We start from the raw sequence: 18,945 nt of genomic DNA on the forward strand, positions 1-18,945 counted from the left end.
CTGATGTTTATTGTGTGTTTATTATAATGTCTGGACATTTTGATTCAATTTAGAGCATGTTGCAAAATGTGTTACCAAATTCACATACACATTATGCCTTGTGTCTGCCTGAAATCCTTTTATTAGGTAATGAATTTATAAATGTATAAGCTTTCATCACATGCAATGCCTAAATCAATCCTGCTACATCAAAGTCCTTAATTTTTCAAAAGGTGGATTACAAAACATTAACATTAACCACATCATAGAAAAACAAGTAAGAACTTAAAATAATAATAATAATAATAAACCTTTCAAAAGTCATCCACAACCCCTAGTCAACCATCAGCCTTTTTTTGTTTTAGGTTGGAAATTCAAAGCATCATTTTCTCCATGGCTTGTAAAAACTTTGCACAGAATAAAACAAATATGACTCCACTACATTTAAATACACAAGTTGTCTTTTTTGGACAAAGAGTGATTAGACAGAATGGGACTTTGTAATTACTCGGCGTTAGGAGGATGAAGAAAATATTCAAATTTGCAGTTGACACAGTTTTACAATAAAAACAAAAGAAAAGAGTAGAGCATGTACTGTACGTCATTTTTGGGACTCTCAGAGAAACCAAGATGCCAACAATCCTTCAGCATGTAAATGATGGAATATAGACAATTTAAAGGGTTTGCTTATTAATCCACTCCCAATCAGGTCAATAATCTTTAATTATCATTATTGCTGATTCTCGCTGCATTTGTATTGCCTCTGGGCTGCTCATCAGGATTGAAGCTACTTTTGGAGATATTTATGGCAGACAGCAGTGTAAAAACATGTTAAGTTGAAACATAAGAGCACATAAATAACAAACAACACACATGACACAGCTTAAAAGAACATACAGCAGTTACATCACCAAACTTTTGATTTCTTGTTTCAGTTGGAAGGCTAGAAGAGTGAGAGGAACCAGCAATCGTTTCTAAAACAAATAAGATAAGTTCTAACGTTTACACGAACAAATGACACATAGTAGGTCATTACAGGCTCAGTTTCAAGTCTGGATGATCTGCAAGAACCTCTCCACCTTATTTATCTCATGACTTGGATAAAGAAAAGCAAGGTGACGATCAGGAAACCCAGAAACCACAAATAGGAATCTGTGAAGTGAAGGACACAGAGAACAAGGTTTACGATGAGCACAAGGTGTTATTGTTTTGCAAATGAACAATCCAAAAACAAAGTTTCTCTAAAAGTTGTGGTGCCCCCTGACAAAATATAGTTTCAGCCAAATGCAAATGCTCTTTCCCTATTAAAACTCAAGAGGCAGAGACATGGAACTGCCAAAATAAGTTATTTATATGTAAAGCAATGCAGAGTTAGACACGAAAAAAACACCAAAGTGTGAATACCTGGTTGTGGACTTTCAACCTTCACACTGACAGAAAGAGGAGCATCCAGGGCCGGGTGTGAGACCCTGCAGATGATTTGAGTTCCAGGGGAGACATCAGCCGGCACAGTGAGTTGAGATGACAGGGAATAAGTCCCATCACCGTGCTGCCGATGGCTTAACAGAGAGCCCTGATCAGGAAAGACTGAAGGCTCTGTGTCAGCAGGAGAGAGGGACAACCACTCCATCTGAGGGGCCGAGGAAAAGACAACAGTATACCCAATGAAACAATCCTTTCAACATTGTTTTTACATCAGCTTCTATACAAGTGCTTGTATCAACGTGCTTGTATTCAGATGTTTATACATGTAAAGAGTAGAGGAACACACCAAAAACATAAACCAATAAAATCTATAAAAAAGGATTTAAATGACAGAAAAACAAACCTCAAATCAATCCTCAATGAAGATGCTCTTTATTAGGCTGTTTCATTTTCTAGTGTATTCAACATGTTTTTCTTGATTCAAAGAGTGGATATGATTCAATGAATACATCTTTTTTTAAGATTGATTTATTTTTATTGTTGGATGGAGTTAGACATTGGGAAAAGAGTCAGTAGGGAATTAGATGCAGGAAAGGAGCCAGAGGTTGGACTCGAAGCTGCAGCCACCTGATTAGGATGAGGACTAGAGCTTCTGCATGTGCAGCGTCAAGAGGTGCACAAACTAACATCTCTGCTCAGCAATGAATAAACCTTAATAAAACATTTTTGCTTGTACAATAAACAAGCTTTGTGGTGTTGTCAACAAAGTATTAGCTCAAAGGTTTTGATAGAAACACGTTAGCTACTGACCTGAACATCCAGTGGGTAGTATTTAGCACAGTGGCAACTCAGTTTTGATGGTGTCTTCAAAACTAACTTCTCATCTGAGAGCGACACAATAGGCGGCTCTTAAAACAAAAAGTAAACAGGAAGAATGAGTAAAACATTTTGTGTTATAATTGTCTTTTTCCACAGAATAAGTGTTTAGGTTGAAACTTACGAACAACATGGAGATGGATGATCTGCTGGGCATGAAAAAGGCCGACACTGACAGAACAGATGTATGTCCCCCCATCCACAATCTTCAGCTTGGTAAGAGTCACAGAAGCATTTCCCTCATTAACAACCAGTGTGGCATCCACACTCGAGCCGTGTCTCACTGCATGCACTGAGGACAGAAAATTAAACAACTAAACATTTTTTTTCAATCAAATCAGATGGTCCTAATAGGCAGATAGAATGACTTTGCTCAGCTCTTGAGCTTCTCAGCCACTTTCACTTAAATATAAATTGTTTATTGTTTATTGTTGACCATGACCAGTTGACCAAACCTCAGGTTACACTTTCATGCTTTTTCCAAAGCTTTTGATGAAATGTAAACATTTCACATACTAAGTGGACTTCTCCAACACTAAATAATGGCTGCTAGAGAAATCCTAGTTAAAGTCAGCATGTGATAAAATCGTCAAACACAACAATCCTACATATGAAAGGTTTTAGAAGCTTTAGAATATACATTTATCTTTTAGTAAATGTATTACACATAATACAAATTATATATTACACACTATTTAAGATCTACTGGGATTAGAAGAATAATTTCAAACACAATATCATAAAAATGTAGGGCCAAGTTTTGAAAACATTTGTATTCTAAATGTTCTTACTTATTTTGATGCGCTAACTTAATGTTGTTAGTTCTACCACCAGTGGTTAGCATGTTTGTATACGCACCAACATACAGTATACAGTACATTTATGTAGAGCTACAGTCTATTTGTGTCTAATGCCATTACTGCTCCTTAGCAAGACTCCATCTGTGTTTGTAAATTTGCCTGAAAACTTCAGCGAGAACTAACAGTCACAGTCTTGACACCAGCAGAAGTCTACCTCTGTTTTTAAATCCTCCTTAAGGATGAGCAAGAGGAGACCAGACACATAGATCTTACCCACTTTGCTCCCTTCTGCATCATCAGACCTCGTCATCATTTCAAACACTTTCTGTCCCTTTCCCCTGTGCTGCAGTCGCCATTCAACTCCAACCTCCTGTGCTAAGGGCATCTCCTGCTGCTTGAAGCCACAGTCGAGGAGAACGTCATCTCTCAGATGGGCAGATACAGACTTTATGGGAGAAAACACCAGGAATATCACTAAAGGGAAGGAAAGAGAGGACACCATTAGAGAGATTTGTAGGAATGATGATACTTTCTACCTAAAGAATTTGAAAGCCTTAATAAAAGGATGAGTGGTATCTCACCTTCAGTCAGAAGAGTTCCTGACTGGCTCAGAGGCAGACCCAGTTTGTTTTGTATGAGGGTTGACTGATCCGTCTCTACCGGCAGAGTCTGCAGGATCAATGCAGTGCTGAAGTCAACTCCCTCCACACTCAGAGACACCATGAAATAAGTTGCACCTGAACTCTCCTGGGATCCATGAGGAGAGTAGCGACTTATTTCACAAAACACCTCTTGGTCATTGCAGTCCGCATGGAGCAACATTTGTGCATTTGGGATTTCAGGGGATGTCACTGCCAGAAGGATATAAGAGAAGTGTTATTATGCAGGTTGGGTTTGAAATAAACCAAATATTATTGCTAAAAAAAGTAGAGAAAAACCTTTGGCCTCTAACAGGATGGCGTCCAGATCAGGAATCGAAGGTGGGACAAATGGTGTGAGTGTTTCCAATGATTCATCAGGAGACACAGGAATGTCTCTTAACACAAGAGTGGTAGGAATCCGTGTGAAAAGAGCATCCCCACCCATTCCCCCCTGACCCTCCTCCACCAGGGTGCAGGACAGCACTACATCTGCCACCCCATCAGCTAAGAAACAAGGACAAGAACATACATTAAATTCAAATGCAATTCATTGGTTAATTTTTCATCTGGAAGTGCTTACAATTAATTCAGTTTGAAGAATATAAAATGAACCTGCATTTCTACAGTTTTACAAGTTCTAATTCAATGTTTTGTTCAGGAAACGTTCAAGGAATGTAAAGAGCCATAACTAAATTTAACCGGAACAAATTAAGTCTCATTATCAATGCCTTCATTTATTTTAAGTCATCCTGTTGGCATCAATCTGTTATTAAACATCCTTACCATATATGCACGTCAGGAAGCATCCAAATAAAATAACTTCAATATTCATCACGGCGTATTCGAGGTTGGATATTCGAAGAGCTTTTTCGACAACGTTTATCCTTACAACAACCTAATAAAGTAAAATATTTCCTGATAACACAGAAACACCATCGAACTTTCACTTTTGTTTTCAACAACTAACAAAAACTCATTGTTTTGCTCCAGTGCTGGGTTAAAAACTCTTCCTTGGTTCAGTGATAATGTAAACCCATCAAATCTGAAAAGAAAAAAAAGACCTAATGCAATAATTAATCTTCGTTTCGTAGCATGTCGCCTACGCTTGTCTCTTGCGCATGCGCGTGTTCTGCAGCGAAAGTGAAAGTAAGTTACGACACCGTCCAATGAGAGAGAGGCAGGGACTCGGTCATCGGTTGCCATGGACACAGACTAAGACGTCGCTAGAAATGTCCATTTAATCATGAAGTGAGATTGTTTGAGCTACTGGTGTACACTACAATACTTTCTTTAGGCTATGTGGTCTAATATTGATAATAAGTTTTTATTTTTTAGTTTTTTTTTAGTTCCCCAAGTTGCTGTAGTAGACTGGTAGTAGTAGTAGACCAGTAGTTGATCAGGAGTCACAGTGTCAAATCACATAGAACCCTATTTTTGGGGAGGGGAGCAGATAAGGTGAGAAAGGTCCTGGTAGCAGAGAGTTATATACCCTGAGGTGCTGAAGGCTTTTGCACTTTGTCGTTTTGTCTTGACCAATATCAATAAAAATCTCTCTCATAATGAATAGACATTAACTCAATTTACCCACGATGACATGTTATTTCTAGTTGAATTGTCAAAGTTTTGACTTTTTATCTTGTCATCTCTCTGTCTGTCTGTCTAATATATTTCACATTTTAAACACTTAGAAGTAGAAATGAATCCAGGATATTTCTATAATAATAGTATGAACGTTCCAAGAACAGATCCAACTATGGCATGTTGAAAAAGGAACTTACACATGAATAATGTTTTCTTTTATTTTATTTTTGTGAGTCAGTTTACTTGTGTTGCATCAACATCTTCACATCACATTCATTTTAACTGTTGGTTTCAGTTCTCCTTGATAATCTTGTTGATCCAGTCAATGTAGTTGATGACTCTGGTATACACGCCGTAGGTTTCTTTGCGTCCACAGTCAATCCCCCAGCTGACAATCCCAGCAGCCCAGAAGTGTTCATTGTCCATCAGGGCGAAGGGGCCTCCACTATCCCCCTGGCAGGAGTCCTTCCCCCCCTCAGGGATTCCAGCACAAAACATGTTGTTTGTCAGACTGGGCACGCTATTCCTTATCTTCTTCAATTTATCAATTGATTGATGGCAAATCTCCTGTTCTACCAACGGTAGCTCCACATATTTTAGCTTATTTGTCAACTGCCTTCGGTTTTCAGTTTTTATTTGGCCAAAGCCCGACACCACTCTGTAAAAAAAATAATTAAAGAAACAAACAGCATTCAAGCAAAGACACAAAACAAGCGACAAAGGAATAGTACAACTGAGAACAAAATACTTTTCAAACAACAGTTGAAAAAAGGTTATACAGCCTAGAAAATGTGTTAAAGTTTAGCAGATATGTAATTACCCGACTGTCCCAGTGGCATATGTGGCATCCTCTGCTGGCAAACATATTGGCATAATAGATGAGTTGAATGTGAGTGGATCCTGCAGTTTGATCAAAGCAATGTCGTTGTTGTAGTCTATGTTGTTCGGGTTGTTGTAATCAGGATGAATGTGGACAGAGGTGGAATTGACTGCAGAGTCCAATATGTTATTAACATTATTACCTCCCATGTAAACCTGCAAAAACAAGAAGAAAAAATAACAATTCAGAGGAATGGATGCAAGAGGCATGCAGTGAAAACCAAAAGTATTTTACTGACCTGTATAGATGCAGTTGTTGCTGTCTCACTCTTTCCTTTCAGGACATGAGCTGCAGTCATAATCCAGCTGTCAGCAATCACCATACCTCCTCCTCTTGCTCCATCCACGCTTAATAAAACCTGCCAGGGGATGCTGTTAACCGGAGCGTCACCGCCTCCAATGATCCTCTGAAAGTTAGTAATGTGCTCTGTGGGCTTGCCGCACACTGGAGCACACACATGCACAATTAAATAATTGGTAAACATATCATATTTAATATTATATATATATAATATTATATACATGTGTGTATATATATAGAGAGAGAGAGAGAGAAAGAGAGAGAGAGAGTTTTGTTTTATATATATATAATTTAATATATTTTTTAGACTAAACTGTAGATAGGATTTCCCCAAAGTATAATTTTCAATCATTAAAAAGGAATACCTGGTATGCATGCTGGACGTACAATAATGTTGTTGTTTGATCTCCAGTTTCTGTCTGCTTCACAGGTGAAGGTAGCTGAAGAGAAGAAGGCAGACGACAGCAGGCAAGTTTAACATTCAAAAACTAGATTAAGCAGCCAGTTTACAGGAGCATTGAAGATAACCATAATGACATTCTTCCTATGCACAATTATTTTTTAGAATTCCTCCAAGAAAAGCTTTCACTTCAGATATCAAAAATTATTCCAGTTACGTAATCTGAATTTCCAAAGAATGATATAGTAACAAGTCAACTGTAGATATCTTAATTTGAAGTTTGTGTAGGGAGGTAGGTGTGGTCAGTGTCGATTTTAGAGTTTGTTGGGGCCCGAGGCAAAACTCTAAATGGGCCCTTCAACAACCGTGTATCACCTTTATGACCACACAATGAGAATGTAGTACTAATACAAACTAATCTAAATTCATTTCACCTTGATGGATGATACCACAAAGCATGTTTTGAATGTTAGCAAACTGTTGTTGAAATCATTGATGTTCTTACCAGTCACACCACCAAGGAGAGAGTAAAAAGGTTCATTACAGTGATACTGAACTTCAGAGAGGTACTGATTCTGAAAGCCAGACAGGAAGGTCACACCTCCATTCAACAAAGGTTCAGGCTCTCCACAATCAATTACTGCAGAGGAACAAATGAAGGACATGTTTTGTATTTTGTCAGTAAGACTCAAATAAAAATATATCAAGAAAATGTACTTTGTGGTTGAAACACAATTCGTTTTTCACTTGTGATAAAATAGATTTTGTCTGAGCTTAGAGGTAAAAATACTTTGACATTCTGGCAGGGGGAGGTGCCACTGTCCGTTGCTTTGGCACATGGCAGAGAAACTGTCAATTTCCAAACCATTCTGTAAGAGAAAACATCCCACAAGTTGTGTCCTGTTTATTTTATCAAGTATTAGACACTGTTAAAGAGAAGTTGCATTTTATCTTACCATCATGAGCTTGTATCCTTGGTCACAGCGCACAGAGATGTGGTCTCTATAGAAATATTCAGTCAAGATAGGTGTGACCTTGCCCTTTGCTAGATTACCTGGAAATTGACACTTCACTCCTGAAAACAATGTGGACAAAGAGACGTAGAAAATCACTTTCAACTCTCCTTTTATATCCTCATCACTGTCTGTAAATAAAGATGGACGACACATCCTCGCCTTTGTCAGCTGAGCTGTCCTTTTATAGCATCCAATCCAAACGTCTCACTGAGTGGGCACTCAGGCATCAACATGAAAAGAACTAACTACAATGACAGTTTTCAGGGGACTAAATGTTATTTGTTTAATTTTGATGTTGTGTCTTGACTTTGATTGCAAATGCTGTGACAATGTAAATTCCAGCAAAGGTTAATAAAGTATCTATCAATTAAAACTATGTTTTTTGAAAATTGTATTTAATGTGTTTTTTAGATCATCTAGTTTGACACATGTTCCATCTTTTCACATTGAGGAGACGGGCTCTATGACATACTACGACCAGTCAGCAGACTGAGCTCCTATTGTTTAGGCTTCACTTTTGGGGAGTTGTCATGTTGTTCAATTTTGTATGCATCCATGCTTAGAATACCTTTAGATTGGAATCATGATAATGGGATGGAAAACATGTTTGCCCATGCGTTTTGACAGTCTTTTGTAGTCTAATATCTCATTGACAAACCCCTCCTCACTGTATGTGCTGTAATCCAGGCTCCAGCCGAGGCTCAGGCCATCATCATCAGTGTGATAATCCAGCCTCACAGTGTTGGAGTTTGTTTCTATCACACCTGGACTCTTTCCACCACACAGCTTCACAGGCTCTCTGTCTGGAATGGTCACCTTTACAGAGAGAAAAGTATAGTTAATGGAGCTTGTCAAATATATATGTATAAATATATGTATATAATGATATTAAACTGCTCTGTTTGAGAAATATACATGAATAGTGTTTGAGAGATGTTTGTTTTTACCTGTAGCCAGTGATAGAGACAGTTTGGGCCTTGCTCAGTGTCCATGCTCTCGATGTGGAAGTTGTCAGAGAATTTAAGAGTGACGTGGAAGCCAGGTTCTACTGAAATGATGTACTGACAGGACACACCATGAGGTGGGGGCGTAGGGTATCCTGGACTGAACAGATGTCCCTCTGGCTCTTCAAATATACCTCCACCACAGGATACTGGGCATTTAAAAAAAGAAGGAAATTGTTTGTTTTAACCCATTAATAAAGATTCGGTATTAAACTGTCATCTTACAGACAAGGAAGCAGAGACATTAACTTTCTTCAGGAGTTGTTGGAGACCAAAAAAGAAAAAAGAAAAGTCAATCTTTCACTTAGATCCATCAAGTGGTCAGAAAAATGAGTCCGATTTAGGTGGTATAATGTTAATCTCTATCAGATTGATTGATTTTAATGAATGGCTGTTTGGAAGCAAGTTTACAATCTCAGGCACAAAGGTGACAGCATGTTAAAGGTCACATTATGTTACACTTCACCATGTTTTTCTGATACTATTATGTGTTTCTAGTGTGTCTTCAAATGTGGTGCAAGAGAGCAAAAGCCTTCCAGAAGGGCGTGGTTGAACACAGCTCATTGGCATATAAAGCTACATACGTATAGAAACAGCCTGTTTTGAGCAGGGCTGAAACAGAGAGCTTTATAGGGATCAAATACAGGATCAGAATGGAGTTTTATCAAGAAACTTTACAGACACGTTTTGGGGCACTCTGAGACTTATTTAAACTTGTTGAGAAGGAGGAGGAGTATGTGACCTTTAATGTTGTCACATCTTTTTAGCCCCCACTGATTTCCATTGGTATAAGGTCAGTTAATGCAGGTCATCGAGGATTTGTAAGGTCCCCCCTATTATTTTGTGCTCTTATACAACAAACGCATTTTGAAGAGCTAAGGATTCAACCTGTCGTTTTGAAACACACACTTACTGTTGAATTACTGTATAGTGCACTACACAGAGAGGATTTTCTGTTATTCTGCTGAAACAAAAAAACAGAAATACATCTCTGTATTTTCCAATACTGTCCAATGACACTAGCAAACTACTATAAAGTAAACAGTTTATTATCATGGAGGTATGTTGTACTGGACTAGGCTGCTGATGGCGTTAGTTTGCACTGTTGCTTCACAGTAAAAAAGTTCCTGGTTCAATTCCCTGTTGGACAGGACATCTCTGTGTGGAGTTTGCATGTTCTCCCTGTGCACGCGTGGGTTCTCTCTTTCCCTCCACAGTCCGAAGACATGCTTGTTAGGTTAAATTGTTGAGTCTTTAATTGCCCGTAGGTGTGAATGTGAGTTTGACTTGTCAGTGTACCCGGCCTCTCGCACAAAGACAGTGACCAAGGATCAATATAGATAGTGGATGGATGGATTTGGATTGTAAGATTGTGTTATATGTTTGTTTAAGCACACCTCTTGCTTGCTATACCCAAGTTGTTGTGTGTGTATCGGCTCAATACTCACACATGCAGGTGCGCTGGTCTGAGCGAAGCTCGTAGCCATGGTGACAAGAGCAGATGTACGAGCCGAGGGTGTTAAGGCAGATCTGAGAGCAGAGTGGGCCGGAGCTGTCTGCAGGTTCAGGTGCAGAGCACTCGTCTACGTCTGATAATGAGCAGGACAGTAAGTCAGGGGAAGAGAATGAAGCAGTGAAGAGACGAGGAAGCAGACGGAAGGTGGGTTAAGTTACCTATAGCCTGGTACTGAGCAGAGAAGCCCAGGTTCTGGTGCCGCTCTGGGTTACTCTTGTCTGACTGAAAAATAATGGTGAGTGTGTTGCCTGGAGACAACATGGGCTGGTTACCAGGGTGATGCCCATCAGTTGACTTCTCATTGCCACAAAACTTCCCCAAAACCTTTTCATCATAAAGGACCTGAAGAGGCAGACAAGGTGAAATCTTTCTCAAAGGGAGACAAATTCGTGGAAAACAGTATTCATGGATATATTTACTGTTAAAAAATACAGACAAGGATGTAAGCACTTATAAGCAACACTTCATATTGCAGTTTTACTTTTAAGTTATTCCAGCAAACTTAAGCCTAGCCCCACTCAAAAAAGTAGCAGATATACACATCTTCCTGGATACTTTTTGGTCCTTTTGCCACTATTGATTGGACAGCTAAAGGAGAAACAAGAAATGTTTGGAGGAGAGAGTGGGGTAGACAAGCATCAAAGGGCCGAGGCCAGGAGTCGTTGCCAATGTGTCAAGGACTTTAGCCTCTGTATACAAGGAGTGTCTAACAGGTTTAATGACTGATGGTGCCACAACATGCAATCCAATGCCCATGTTGGTTTGTTTAATGTGTAATAAGTAACTGTTTATTAACACACTATTTGGTGATAAAATGCCAACATTTTCCCCTCCAACCTTTTCTTTAAATATCTGATTACTAATTAGAATTTTGCAGGTTTAAGTTTTCTAAAACATTTTCAAGTGTCTTTTACGGGAGCTTTTTGATCTCTTCAAGCCTTTCACTCTCCATGCTACTTGGTATTTGGTGAAGTTGTGCCAGATAACCTTCATCTGCTTCTACAGTTAAGAATATTACAACACAAAGCAGTGGTCGGTTATTTTTGAAATGATATGATGCTCTGACTGTGACGGCGTCAAAATGGCATTCTTCAGAATCTTCAATGTCCAGGTGTGTAAAGGTGAGTCTGATCTGGTAACCCTCTGGCACACTGAGGTCCCACTGCTCCATCAGATTAGGAGGGTAAGGCTGGGGATACTGGGGGGACCGGACCTCTCCGTGCATTGGAGGGCCTGTCTCAGGCAGACGCCAGCACTCGTTCATTGACAAAAGTAGAAACCTGGAAACAGACAGTTTCGATCTGTTTATCAGTTTGTGATCATTTGATCGCCAGGTCCAAAGTTGATGCAAACAGAGGAAGAGCAAACACAGAGACACAACAAGCACAATTGCTACCATATAATATTGTGTGACTTTTTTATGTGGAATATTAAGAGAAGAAGCACTCAGTTAACCTATAACATTCATTAGCTGTGAGATATTGTTTGTAATAAAAAATAATACAACAATAACAATGCTTGCAAACAAACATTTTACCGAATTTTGAAATCAAGTTAGAAATTCAGACCAAAAAATATGTAGGTATGACATCAAAATATTGTTTACCATCTGAACTTACCAGATGATACCTGTAATCCACCCCATCTCTGCATTAAAGAGTGAATCCTTCAGTGAAATAATATGCTGCTAGAGCAGCAAATGATCCGCTTTCAAGTGAAACTTTAATGACCCAAAGTGTGTCTTTCCAGAGTTTAGCAACTCAGCGTGTAAATGCCGGGAATATGCCTTGTTTGTCTTGGCAAAATATACCAAACTCTTGGTGAGTTTCAATTTATAGACAAAGTAGAAGTATAATGGCTAGACATAATTCCTTTCAGATAAAGACTGAAGACAGCTTTTGGATGACACCTCCAATGATAAAAAAAAATCCATTTATAATCACATCATTTTTCTCAGTAAACAGATTTTGTTTTGAACAGCTGTCAGGATTTTTCCCCATATTGCAAACAAATGCACAATTCTCTCTCTACCAAAAGAGGGAGCTATTTGACTTTTTCAGTATCCTCAGAGATGAGTCCATTTGAAAGAACTTTTTAGTGTTACATTTGGTTATTACAAAAAAGAGTGAAGCAGCTGATAAAGGTTCTTGGCACATAAGGCCTTTGCGTAATGGAGACAATGTTTAACCATGCCGCTTTAACAACATGAGGATCTCATAATCACAGCCCTTCCTCCTCGATAACAAACAGTTTAAACAATAAGTAAACAGTACAGTAAAAACAATAAACACTGATAGATAGATAGATAGATAGATAGATAGATAGATAGATAGATAGATAGATAGATAGATAGATAGATAGATAGATAGATAGATAGATAGATAGATAGATAGATAGATAGATAGATAGATAGATAGATAGATAGATAGACATACAGTACATATACATATAGTAGTAGCTATAACGTGTTTCAAGACACACACATTGGCTTAATTGTAGGTGCCAGGATCTAAGGTGCTGTATGTCGTCACAATTATAGAAATTATTGGGACATATAGAGTCATATTTGGGGGTTTTTGTGTGCTGCTCCACGTGTGTTTGTTTTGTTTCCCCTGTCTGTCTACTCCCTCTGTGTCTCCCTTCCCCCCTTAATTAGTGATTAGTTTCAGGTTGACGCTCAGGTGTCTCCACTCCAATCAACACACTAGTAAGACGGCTCCTTCCATACTGCCGGCGCCAGATTATTGTTCTTCCCTCGTGGGTTTGTACTCGCCGTGTCAACGCCTGTTCTCTAGTGACTCTTTGGATGCTCGTTTTGAGTGTCGTGTTTTTCTCCCTCTCGTTAGTTACCCAAGCCTGCCCCTCCTGCAACCCCGTCTTCCCCCGTCTCGTTCGTCTACTTCTGGCTCAACTTCACGCGTGTTTTTGGACTCGGGGTTTTGGGATCACTTTCTAGTCACATTATATTTCATGTAGCATATTTATTCCCTTTTGTCAGTCGCGCCTGGTTCCAAATTCATTCTGACTTGTAACAATATTTACACTGAAATAAATATTCTGGTGTTTGAGGCCCTAACATTGAGCTCTTGTCTGTTTAAAATGTTGCTTAAGAGATGTACAGTAAATGTACCGTATACATTGAGATGGTTAAAAGAAACATTGTCTGATGTTGATTTGCAAATTTCTTTATTACAAATGAAGTTATTTTGTGGTCAAAGCAAAAGGTTATGGATGTTAGAGCGTTTGATTACAAGATTACTGTTTTCCTGAACATTTTATTTCAGAGATTTGAATTAAACTTGGAATGCATTACAAAGTGTAAAGGTCACATATTATAGTCCTTTTCAAAGAGTTTAAATAAGTCTTAGAGCGCCCCAAAACATGTGTAAAATTTGTTCTTAAAAATAAAATTATTAGCATGCCTATAAACCTCTCTATTCTACAGGCTGCTTCAGTGTCTGTATCTCAAAATGTTTGTCTGACCACGCTCCCCTGGAAAGGCTTAGGTAGCTCGGGCTTTCTTGCACCATGCCCTATGGTTTATGATGAGAAGGCAGACTGAGGGCAGAACAAACACCTAGCTGTAGGACTGTCACCGACAACCCCTTTGTGTTGTCATGAAGGGAGAATCTTCAAATGGCCTGTTTGAGCATACTTTTACTGAAAAAGGAGCAGGAAAAAGACAGGATGGACTTTTTTCATAATTGACGGGACTTTAGGGACCTATTTAAGTGTTAGAAAAACAAGTGCAGTTTGTATAATATGTGACCTTTAAGTCTTTAGATGTGGATTTCCAGCTCATATTGTTCCATTTTTAGGTTTCTCAACTGCATCGATGGTTTCTTTAATCCAGTCTACATAATTCTCCACCTTGGTATAGTAACCCTTGTACTGCCTGGTCCGACATGGGGGTCCCCAGGACACGATGCCAGACAGATAAAAGGGGCCCTCTTCACCCACCACAGGCAGAACAAATGGACCTCCACTGTCTTTCTGGCAGCTGTCCTTTCCTGTTGCTCCGGCACAGAACATGTTATCGGTGAAAACGGTGCGTTTTTTACTTTTTGTGTAAGGTGTATCCTGACACTCTGCGAGGGAATAGACCCCAATGTCGACATATTTTAATGTTTGGGACTGATGGAAACCTTTTGGCCCTTCTGTCATCCCCCAGCCCGACACTGTTCCCTGTTCATTTTCCAACAAACCTCTGTTTCCTTCTGGAAGACATACAGGAAGGATGTTTGGGCCTAAGGATACCCTGGAAGTGAATCTGATGAGAGCAATGTCATTGTCAAAATTGGTGCGATCTGTTATGCCTTTGATGTAGCTGGGATGAAGAACGATCAGCTCGACGGGCATTGCAGCAACATTTGAAAACCTGTTTGTCATAGCCTCTCCATGAACCAGGCCACCATAAATGTGCAGTTCAATCGCTTCCACATTGTCCACAACATGAGCAGCAGTCACAGCCCAACGGTCATTTATCAGTGACGCTCCTCCTCTTCTTGGATGTTTTATTAAAAGATGCCACGGTATTTCTCCTAGGTGTGCATCCTGACCACCCAAGATCCGGCCCGCACTAGCAGTATGCTTCTCAGGCATCCCGCAAACTGAAATACAAAAGGACAATGATAGATTCAAATCAAACAGAAAAAAAATCCAAAGGACTGAGAAGTAGCCTAATATGAGAGTTTTTAAAGATTTCTACCTTCAACACATTTTGGCAGTTCTGTCTTGCCTCGACTGGATACCCATTCACTATTAGCACTACAAGTGTATGTTTCTGAAAGATCAGAGAGAGAACATTTGTGAATAAAAATCACTGCAACATAACCAGATCTTTCAAAATTAATTTAGGCTTCTCATAATCACCATCTCCTTCGAGCCTGTAATACTTTGAGATGCAGTTGAACCTGATCTGGCCGTTATACCCAGTTACTGTGTTATCTGAGGCCACCAACTGAAGGATGCTATCATCTGGGATACCAGGAAGACTACAATCCACAGCTGAGAGAATTTACAAAGAGAAAAGACATGTGGAAAAGCAGAACAAACAAGAAATCTCAATCAAGAAAAAAACGACAGAAGTCAGAAGTCAAACTCACGTTCACAGTTGTGATTGGGAGTCCATTCTCCCGTATTCTGACATGTAGTCTCATACTGTGTTAACAGGGTCTGAGTCACTAGCTACTTGGAGAAATGAGAATTCAATTAACATAATAATGGCTAATAAACTTGAATAAAGTGCATTGAAAAGATATTGATACACTGATACTCACAGTGTTTACAACATAGCCTAGATCACAAGTGACTGTCACAGTTTGACCCTGAGAATATTGTGTTTGTTGAGGAGACGTAGTGGAGTGTGGTGTCACCTCAGCAAGACAGACCTTGTCTGAAATGAATGATTAAAAACACAAGATTGCTGATTAGTTCTAATCAAAATTCATCAAAACTATTATTTTCCTGTCGTATTATAACAGGTAAGTACCTCTGGTTTGAAAGTGGAGAGAGAAGCCTTTGTTGGTTCCAAAACTATCAGAGGTGAAGTGGATTTGGACATGACTGGAGTAGGTAAGGAGGGGAGATGCAGGGGGTGTTTTCCCACAGAAAGGCCCCAAAGTCCGAGAGGGAGTCTCAACCTGGAAAAAGAACAGTGTGGATAGTTCTATACTTCCTTATCTGGCAACATGTATGTTATTGCTCACATGTAACCATTTCGATTTGGGGGTTTCAGAGCTTCCAACCTTTAAGGAGCAAATCATACAACATTAAGACAGAGAAACCTTCCAAGCAACTCAGTGAAAAGGGACTTTCAGGGTTGAATAAAGGGAAACTCACAGGTTTCTCAAAACACCTTGGAATTTAGTGGAATGAATCATTTAGAAAATGGAAGTCAGAGGTGAAAGTCTGACCGTGGAGAAACTGACCAAGAGAGAACTCTTAAGTAGTTCAACATGTGTTCCACAGAAAGGCTTTCAAAGGTCATATCCGGATGTTTACCAATCAACTCCAGGGTTTCAACACTTAACTTCCTTTATTTTCCTGGTCAATAGAGTTCACAATTTTAAACAGACATAATTCCATGTGGTATTTACATCTTCTGAATTATCACCTACCATCAGTGTGTCTATGCATTGACCATCGGAGTTCTGCTCCACATCAAAGTCAGAGAAGTGTAGCTCCAGCTGCAGGTGTTTCTCCACAGACAGGGTGTACTGACAGTTGGAGTTCTCTGCATATGAAGCTGGCCAGGAGGGGCTGGAGACTTGCCCTGTTTTCAGTCCAGACAGATCCTTAGAACAGCTCACTGTGGGGAAGAGAGGGAATTATTACTGGGATCAGTTTAATCAATAAAGTCACAAGTAATACACAATCAGCTCAAATGTCTCTTTCCTCCTTCGTCCTCCCCCCACATTTTTTACTTCCTCTTTTTTTCCATTTTCACTTCCTATTTCAGTTTTGCTCCATCTTCCATGATTTGTCTTCCTCTTATGGACTGTGAACTCCTCCCTCTTAACATTGTTTACTAATCCTAAATCAATGAGCTTCTTGTACCAGTGCAAGTGCGCTTGTCCTTGGCCAGGTGGTAACCGTGGCGACAGGAGCAGAAGTATCCTCCAATGAAGTTGTGGCAGAACTGGGTGCAGCCGTTGTCGGGGTCGTCCTCACATTCGTCAAAGTCTAATGGACATTAATTAAGATCAAATTTACAAAAGTATAGCACAGCACATACACTACTACATATGGGAAATATTTTATTGGGTTGGATTTCTTAAAGCAGGTCATGAGTTAGATGAGCAGCAGATATTTCAAGAGACCATCCAGATCTGAAACTGGGTCAAACAAAGTCTCCAGAGTTCTCTACAAGCACCCGTCTTATAACTCTTAAAGGAATAGTTTCATGTTTAACAGACAAACATGATAGAAGTATCAGTCTTATGGTCTCAGTTGAACTCAGTAGCAACTTTGTACATAAAGGAAAAAAAAAACTCTACAAACCTGCAGCAAAAAACTTGACTTTCCGATATAATGTGACCTATTTGTATTTTCGGTCAGCATGAACTTCTTTCTTACTTTAAAAAGAAGTCAATGCTCAAAAATTGTGTCATCTTTGATTTATTATGACATTGCTTCCCAACCACTCAAGAGTTTGACATATGAACAAAAGACAAACTTACTGTTAACTAATTTAAAGTGGACTCTGTTTTTTTTCTTTTTCTTTCATGACATAAAGAGACAGATCCTCAGTTATCAGTAAGGCTACAAAGTTTTCACAAAGCGGGAATACATGGAGGTACTAAATAACCTCTTATAGGGCAATTGGAAAAAATCAATTTAGGACAAATATAATGGACTTCAGTTGGATTGGTTAAACTCATATTTCAATTGTTATTGATTTTTATTATCTATAGGTCTCACCTTGATCAGAATAAAAGCCTCTGAAGCCGGTGTGCCTCTTTGTGTTTGAGTAGTCCGAGTGGAAAGACAGCGAGAGACAACCACCAGGGGAGGAGAGCAGTGAGGGATTGACAGTCGACTGAAGTTCCTTCAAATCCTTTTTACCACACAGCACAGAAATAAGGTTTCCATTGGAAAAGACCTGGGATAGAAAAGAAAATCACACCAATATGGTTTCATAACTGGTACTGGCATGAGTTTAAAACATTGACTGTGTTGAAACGCTTGCTGTTCATCTTGACCTCTGACCTTCACAGCGTCATTTTCACAGTCCTGGCTGTCCTCTAGGTCCAGGTGGATGAGCCTGATAGAGAGGGTGTGACCTTTAGGGGCACACCTGCTCCAGTTCAGACTGGCATGTGGCAGATATCCACTGGGATACCCTGGAGACTCCACCCATCCCAGCAGTGTCGAGTGGACAGAGTGTGACAGCAGAATAAGAAGGAGACTGAGGGAAAATGTGAAACACAAATAAAAGACGAGAAAAAGACATTGAAAGGGAGAGGAGGAGAGAGTGGACAGAATGCAATGGCCACAATGTTGCTTTCTACTAATAGATGCTACTTCCAGAACTGCTCATCCAGAACTGCTGTATAAAAACAATATCACTAACCAGGTTATACTGTTGTACTAAATATATATGAATGACTGTAATTTATTTATAGACATGATGATGCAGGATGTAACAACAGCACCAAGTAAAACACTGAGTACAGCAGCACCCCCTTCTTATGTGATATTGTTTTAGTTTGTGATCCAGCTACACAAAGTCAGCAGAATGTCCATATAAAGAAATATATCACGCAAATCTCGTCCTATAATCCATTACAATAATGTCTTCTTACAAACCAGCCTTCCTTTCTATAGTAGCAGCTGTAGCGATGTGATAAGTTTTATAATACTGAAATGCCCAAAATTCAAACCCACCTTATCCGTAACATCATGATCCGATCAAATCTCCTCACAAATAAATCTAATTCACATCTCCTGTTCCCCTTTTTCTTAAAAAAAAAATATTTTTTTCCTCCTTCTTCCTCTTTCCCTCACACATTTTATGCCAACGCTG

At 39.3% G+C, this 18,945-nt stretch overlaps 2 protein-coding genes across 2 annotated transcripts; both read right to left on the minus strand.

Moving 5' to 3' along the window:
* Position 1: 1 nt before the first annotated feature.
* Positions 2–4,844, minus strand: tapbpl (TAP binding protein like). Its single transcript, XM_079343909.1, has 8 exons — positions 4,505–4,844; positions 4,019–4,225; positions 3,662–3,931; positions 3,354–3,554; positions 2,405–2,572; positions 2,215–2,312; positions 1,384–1,609; positions 2–1,131 (listed from the first exon to the last, which is right to left on the minus strand). The coding sequence occupies exons 1-8, from the start codon at positions 4,551–4,553 to the stop codon at positions 1,064–1,066; spliced, it is 1,287 nt and encodes a 428-aa protein (XP_079200035.1). The 5' UTR covers positions 4,554–4,844; the 3' UTR covers positions 2–1,063.
* A 662-nt stretch (positions 4,845–5,506) lies between these two features.
* Positions 5,507–18,938, minus strand: c1s.2 (complement component 1, s subcomponent .2). The gene is made up of 23 exons (XM_079343965.1): positions 18,807–18,938; positions 18,129–18,327; positions 17,841–18,021; positions 16,977–17,102; positions 16,538–16,728; positions 15,910–16,060; positions 15,698–15,813; positions 15,524–15,605; positions 15,291–15,425; positions 15,127–15,201; positions 14,219–15,028; positions 11,485–11,810; positions 10,577–10,760; positions 10,351–10,491; positions 8,846–9,051; positions 8,567–8,714; positions 7,839–7,957; positions 7,673–7,751; positions 7,388–7,522; positions 6,848–6,922; positions 6,421–6,626; positions 6,123–6,337; positions 5,507–5,960 (listed from the first exon to the last, which is right to left on the minus strand). The coding sequence occupies exons 1-23, from the start codon at positions 18,821–18,823 to the stop codon at positions 5,594–5,596; spliced, it is 4,284 nt and encodes a 1,427-aa protein (XP_079200091.1). The 5' UTR covers positions 18,824–18,938; the 3' UTR covers positions 5,507–5,593.
* Between the last annotated feature and the right edge of the window lie 7 nt (positions 18,939–18,945).

This window comes from Symphodus melops (assembly GCF_947650265.1).
Source record: "Symphodus melops genome assembly, chromosome: 5".
Taxonomy (NCBI): domain Eukaryota; kingdom Metazoa; phylum Chordata; class Actinopteri; order Labriformes; family Labridae; genus Symphodus; species Symphodus melops.